Consider the following 6,506-nt stretch of genomic DNA (forward strand, 5'->3'; position numbering starts at 1 on the left):
TCACTGCCCCTTCTTGTAGGCGCTTTTGATGATGGCATTTTTGAAGAGAGTCACTAGAGGGGTCTGGTTGTGCTCCGAGGTCATGAAGCCCCCGTAGCGCTTGTCCTTCAAGGGCGCGTGCCAGCCGAAACGGCGCGCGCGGTAGGAGCCGCCGGCTGCCTTCTCCTCCTCCTGGCCTTCCTCCTCCTCCTCTTCCTCCTCGGACGGTGCCCCGGTGCCGCCGAGCGCCAGCTCCCGCCTGAACTCCAAGGGGTAGCTCTCGGCCGACTCTTCCTCCACCCCATTGGGGTAGACCTTGATGGGTCTCCTCTTGCGTCCCACCGGCTTTCCCCAGCGAAAGTGCTCCATGGAGTAGGAGCGTTTGCCTTCCTCCCGCTCCAGCCCCGTTCCCTCCTCTTCCTCGCGGCGGGACGGCGGGGCGGCGGGTGGCGATGCCGGCGGTGGGTTGCCCCCCGCCGTCTCCTCCCGTTTGTGCCCCCCGCCGCCGCTGCTGCTGTTCCTCCGGCCGAACTTGTTCCAGCGAAAATGGCTCATGACGTACTTGCGGATGCTCTCGGAGAGGGGCTGGAGGTGCCCGTTCCCCGGGTAGACGGGTGCCTCGGCCGACAGGTCGGCTCTGCACGCCACGGCACACGCCTGCGTGGGGCAGGGAGATGTGCGGGAAAGGTGAGCACGTGGCCGGGTATCCCCTGGGAGAGGGGGGATTTCACGGGGGGGCTGCTTGCATGGAGAGGGATGTTTCACAAGATGGTTTCACCGTGCGGGTGCCGCCCCCTTAGTCAGGAGCTTTGAGAGCTGAGCCTGGAGCATCATGCCCAGGCACCAAACTAGCCCTGGGTGGCTGGAAACAGTGCAGGGGGGGGCACACAGCCCCCACGGTGGGGTCCCTGGAGCAAACTCGGCACCTGCACAAGGCGAGCCGCTGCACCGTCCTGCCACCACCACCCTCTGCAAGCACCCTTGGGCGCGGGGCAAAGCCGATACCCAAATTAGCCGGTTCATCCCATGCAGGAGGGCCGCTGCAGGCTCAAAAAATAATTTTAGCATCATGCCCCAGCGTGAAGCCAGGAGGCACGAGCCCACCAAAACCTGCAGCTCATTGGGTCCAAAGCATCGCCCCACATTGCTGCGGGTCACCCCACGGTGTTGGCATCCCCATCACCTCCTCCCCCAGCCCCACCACACCGGTACCTGGGAGGGGGTCAGAAACCAAAGACAACTGGAGGCCAGTCCCCGTCCCCAGGCTTACCAAAATTCTGGCCTCGCTGCTGAGGTCCTGGCATTTGCTGCTCTCCCAGCACGGGCCGCTGGCGCCGGCAGGGTGCCAGAGCAGGAGCCCCAGCACCACGGGCAGGCTGCTCCACACCGCGCTCGGCATCCTGGCCAGGGGTACGAGGCTGGGCTCGCACGAGGGATACGAGGGGCTGCGGGCCCAGAAACCGTGCAGGACCTATGGGGGAAAAAAAAGGAAAAAAACCCACCGACCCTCTTTTTTTTTTTCCTTCAGGAGATTCTTTAATGCTTTCTTTGATGCATCCGCCTTACCCTTTCTTACTCTTCCCCTTTTCTAAGTCGCCTCTGTTGGGGTTGCAGGTCCCCTCCTGCAGCACCGACCTGCGTCCCCCAGCCCTGTCCCTTCCTGCGGGGCTGCAGCTTTGCCTGTCCCCCGGGAGCTGTGTTAGTGCTTCAAACCCCTCGTTCTGCAAAGCTTCCCCCCTGCTTCAAGCTCGTTGCAAAGGGATGCACCTCCCTACACCCCAGGAGCATGGGGCTGATTTTGCTGGAGGAGAAACTGAGGCAAAGAAAAGGGAAGGCAACACCTGCAGCTGCCTCCCTGCCTGCCCCCGCACCGCTCTGCTCAGCCGCTCCAGAAAATGGGCAAGGTTCCCTCCTGCCTCTCCCTTTTGCCTTCTGAACCGAAAGGCGTCTCTCTGGAGCCCAGGTCTTTTGTCACTGCTACCGCAGGTGACAATCGCTCTCAGCGGGGATTGCTGCCGCCTCCTAAGAACCCCATAAAGATGAGTGATGCTGCAAGGGGAAAGCGTTAGGGAGCTGTCTCAAGGTTTCATCCTTTGCCAACCACTCGCTGCTTGCAAGCTGAATCCTCTAAAAAATATGTGCTCCCTCCTAACCTGTCCTGCGATGCTCCTCGAGCAGCTGCAAAACTCCTGCGTGGTGGGAGACACAACTGTAAATAATATTAAATTAGGATTAGAAGAGTAAGACGTGAATGTTTTACATTAAATAATATTGAAGTCTGTTGCTTGGCTTTTGGGAAGGGCTATGGCAAGTGCTGGCGGTGTTTGGGACACAGCATGCCCCAGGGGCTGCCAAAATTAACCCAGGATCCGGTTGAAACCTTGGGGCTGAACCAGCTGTTGCTGCTGTGCCATCAAGGATGAGGTTGGGGTTGCTTCCCGGACACCCATGGGACCTGGCTCCAGGGTCCCCAAGGATGCCCGTGTTGCTTCTCCCCTGCAAACCCCAACTCTTTCTCAAGCAGCTGTATTTAACTCAGCGTGGACTCACGTGTCTCACTTTCCCCCATGCTGTGGGAGCTCTACGGGAGGAAAACCCCATCCCACATTGAAAGAAAACAGAAGGAAAATTTAATTTTGGCCCAGAATGTGTGGCTGGAGGAGAGAGCTGACCCTTCCCTCTAGTGCAAGAGATGCCAGGTTGAACCTGGGTGGAGGGGAACTTTCTTTGGCAAAGGAAAAAAAGACCCTGATGGTTATGACAGCAAATAGAAGTTCAGAAAGGGGAATAAAACAGTGAGACAAACCAAATTTAAACACAAAGGTTGCTTTTCTGTCTTCTGCCTGAATTTGTGGGTGTCGCTGCCTGGGATCCCCCAGCGCAGCAGCACCAAGGGTCCGGGGGGCAGCGGGCAGCACCTTTGTAACACATTAACACCCGATAATGCAAATAAACCCAACAATAAACGGAGGTGAGAGGGCAAGAAGCCGGAGGCAGGGAGGGAAGAGTGTGTTTTATTGCCCATCCCTCCCTGGGAAACCCCTGCCCGGCAGCCGTCCATCGCAGCGTGTCACCCCCCCGCAGCAACCGGTCCCCACCATCCATCAAACCTATATTTTTGCAAAGTTTCTTTCCCCCCACGCACCCCAAAACACATGGGGGAGACCCACAGGGCTTGGTCACTGGTTTTTGGGGCTTACCTGTGGTCAGGGTGGGAGCCCGACCGCTGCCACCGCACACCCTCCGTCCCCCTCTCCCGCACGCTCCCGGCAAGCGTCTGCCGCTCGGCCACTGGTCCCGGCGGCTTTTTATACCCCCCCCGGCGACCGTATCTGCTGCATCTGCTGGAGGGAAGGAGGGGTGAGGGGGGGGCGAGAGGGACCATTCCGGGTACCGAACAAAAGATGAGCAAGCGACGGGCGTTCGCCGGATCTGACTCCGCGGCGGATGGAGGGATTAGCATCTCTCGGCGAACTGCAGCCAGCAAAGTTTTCCAGGCGATGCTGCTAATTGCGTTTGCAGCTTTGGAGCTGGAGTGGGGGGGGGGGATTGGATGGAAAGTCCTTCACCGGGTACCAGCCGGCACCGCCGGCGGTGGATTTGGCATGGGTTGTTTATTACCGGCACACCGGACAGGAGCATCCGTCACTCCTTGGGCTCAGGCGTGGGAGGGCTTAGTGCTCTGATGGGTGCTGAGGATTTGGGGTTGTCTTTCTGCGGGATAAAAGGGGATTTAGTTAAAAGCAAAGCTCTCAGGACAGCAGCGGCTTCTCACCCCGGGCAGGGCGAGCGCAGGCAGCGGGGATCTCTGCCTGATGTGCCAGGGAGTCCTCCAGCCACCAGTTTTGGGTGTAAAAGCAGCGGGAGAGAAACTTCCAGCTTGGGGGTGGCTTTTCCAGAGCGTGGACATGTTTACGTGCTCGGCCAGGCTCACTGCTCCCTTTCTGCGCCCATCAAACCCCAGCCTCTCCACTCCACTCGAGCTGGACCAGCTTTGGGCTGCGGACACTTTCCCTATTGCACAGCAGCCCAAAGCCCAGCAGGACTCATGTTTTCTATAGGTTTGGCCTTGGCCACTCTATGTGTAAGAGCAGTGGTGGCCTCCAGGAGGCTCCTTCATGCACCTTGGCCAAGTCTTGCACGGGCAAGCAAGAGGGATGCTCCATCCTCTGCAATGTGTTCAGTGCAGGATAGCACCCTCGGACAAGCCTGGAAAGGGGCTGGGGGTGATGGGGGATCCAAGGGGGTTGGAGAGATGGGGAAACTCATCTGGTGCCAAGTTTCCAGCCCCTCAGACAGCTGGCTTGTGCCTGGAGGGCTCAATTCTCTTTTTCCACCCAAAAGAGGGTGGTGATGTACAAACCTCCCCTGCGGATGGCTGTGGTTTTGCTAACTCCTGACTCTGCCCTGGGGTGGTTTGGGGTAAAACCACATCCTAAAACCACACCAGGCCCCGTGCGGGAGGTTTAACAGCAGCAGGACAGTGTTCAGAGCTGGTTTACGAGGGTTTGCATGGCCTTTTACACCCGATGTCCAATGTGCTTGAGGCAGATTTGGCTCTGACCTTGCTCATCACCTCTGCTGGCTGCTCTCCACAAGCATCCCAGGGGGATGGCATCAGGATCAGGGGATGATTCTAAGATTTTAAGGTCTTTTTTCCAGCTCTGGGCTTACCCAGGTGGAGAAACACATCTGCATCAGCATTTGTCCATTCCAGGATGTAATGACAAGGTGGCCCTTGAAGGCTGAACCATCCTCCCGGAGCACCTAACAGTGATTTTTGTTGGGTCTGGGCTCAAGCAAGGACAAGACATGGGCTATGAACATCCCTCCCGCCAGCCCGTACGAAGCCCAGTTGTTGATCTGCATACTTATAAGAAGCCAAACTGCAGGGCACGGCAAAGCCACACACGGAGATTTGCCTGCGATCTTATCAGCAAGGAGCAGATATGGTCTCACCTTGGGTGGGCGAAAGGTTTGCTTCTATTTTACTTGACATGGTATTCTCTAGGGAAAGGAGTCACCCAAAAGGCAACCTCCTGGGGAGAGCAGCCCATAAGCAGGACACTGGGGCTAGAGGGACCTAGAGTGTGCTTGAGTGACTTCATCCAGACATCTGCCTCAGGGTGGAGATGCTCCATCCTGGAGACATCTCCTCTGGAGATCCTCCTCTCTTTCCAACAGCCAGAGAAGAGGCTGAGAATAAACAAAAAAGGAGGTGGGTTATCCTTCAGCAGGCTGCAGACATGTGCGCCTCCTTGACAAAGGATATTGGGGCGCAACAGATTCACCCGGGTACTCCGGGACTACATGAAACCCTCCAGAGTGGATTACTAAAGAGGCAAAAGCAGCAGAGGTTCAAGAAATAGCCTCTGTAGCGTTTCAGTTTGGTTCGCACCTTCTCCGGACCCCTGTCCTCCCCAAATCCATCTCCAAACCATCTTGCCGCAGCGCCCACAACTGCGTCAGCTGCCTCCATCCTCCCTGACAGATCCCCCGATCTGCAATATTTTCCCATGACGGAGAGCTATTCTGAGATACTTTATGGCCCAAACCGGAGCTATGATTCCCACTTTAAAAGCTTTTTCATCTTCATTAGACCAATCTGAGTGGTTTATGTTTATAAGGAAGATGCAAAATCTGTTTAGGAAACCTCGTTGAGCAGATGGCTGCAGGTGAGGGGCTGAGATGAAGCATCCTCTGCCACGGCTTCGGCAGCCTGTGCCAGATGCCTCCGTGCTCGCCAGCCTTGCAGCCAGTGCTTTCAGATCTCCCTCCCTGATTCAACGGCAGCCGGAGCTCAGCCTCCCTGCTCCCGGTGCTGGGGAACGCAGCATCCCCGGGGGATGCTGGTGCCCCAGCATCTCTGGAGGACACAGGAGTTGCGACCTCCACTGCTGGGGGTGCTGGAGTGACCGGGTCCCCCTCCCAGCGCAGGGCTGCTCCTGATGTTAACAGTAGGATACTCATTATATTTTATTACAGAGCTAATTTATCTTTTTTTCTAAAGAGTCTAGTGTGTAAACGATTAGTGGGTGCAGCTAGCGCCCAGGCAGATGAAGGGGAGTGGTGGGAAGCCAAGATGACAAGAAAAGGACCTTCCACCAGGGAGAAAATCCCATTAGGAGGAACTTCTTCCTTCTTCTCCCTGAGGAGGGGAGAGCTGAAGACCATCCAGGACCATATAATACATTGCAAGAGCGGCGTCCTCCAGCCCCTGCTCTGAGCGTGGCCGGGCCTCTGCTCCAGCAAACCACGCAGCGCTGGAGACCTCACTTTAGGGATACCTTGAATGAGATCTGGTGGCTTCATCATGACGTTGTCTCCATAAAAGCCACATGCTCAGGACATGCAACCCTTTCCCGGCAGAGCTGGGCACGGGGATGAGATGTCCACGGGTGAATGGGCTCATTAGCCACGTGTTTTCTGGCCTTTCCATTTTAATTTGGAGAAGAGGTCACACCTGGGTGTGAATGCGCTCCGGGTCTGGGTGCGAATGTCGCAGCTGTGCTCAAATCCCATGGGAC

The 6,506-nt window shown here is 57.0% G+C and overlaps 1 protein-coding gene across 1 annotated transcript; it reads right to left on the minus strand.

Annotated features, from left to right (window-relative positions):
- On the minus strand, positions 1–1,383 carry POMC (proopiomelanocortin). The gene is made up of 2 exons (XM_010583178.1): positions 1,250–1,383; positions 1–636 (listed from the first exon to the last, which is right to left on the minus strand). Exons 1-2 carry the CDS (start codon positions 1,376–1,378, stop codon positions 1–3), a joined length of 765 nt encoding a protein of 254 aa, XP_010581480.1. The 5' UTR covers positions 1,379–1,383.
- Between the last annotated feature and the right edge of the window lie 5,123 nt (positions 1,384–6,506).

The sequence above is a fragment of the Haliaeetus leucocephalus genome, unplaced genomic scaffold (genome assembly GCF_000737465.1).
Source record: "Haliaeetus leucocephalus isolate CR32 unplaced genomic scaffold, Haliaeetus_leucocephalus-4.0 Scaffold871, whole genome shotgun sequence".
Classification (NCBI taxonomy): Eukaryota; Metazoa; Chordata; class Aves; order Accipitriformes; family Accipitridae; genus Haliaeetus; species Haliaeetus leucocephalus.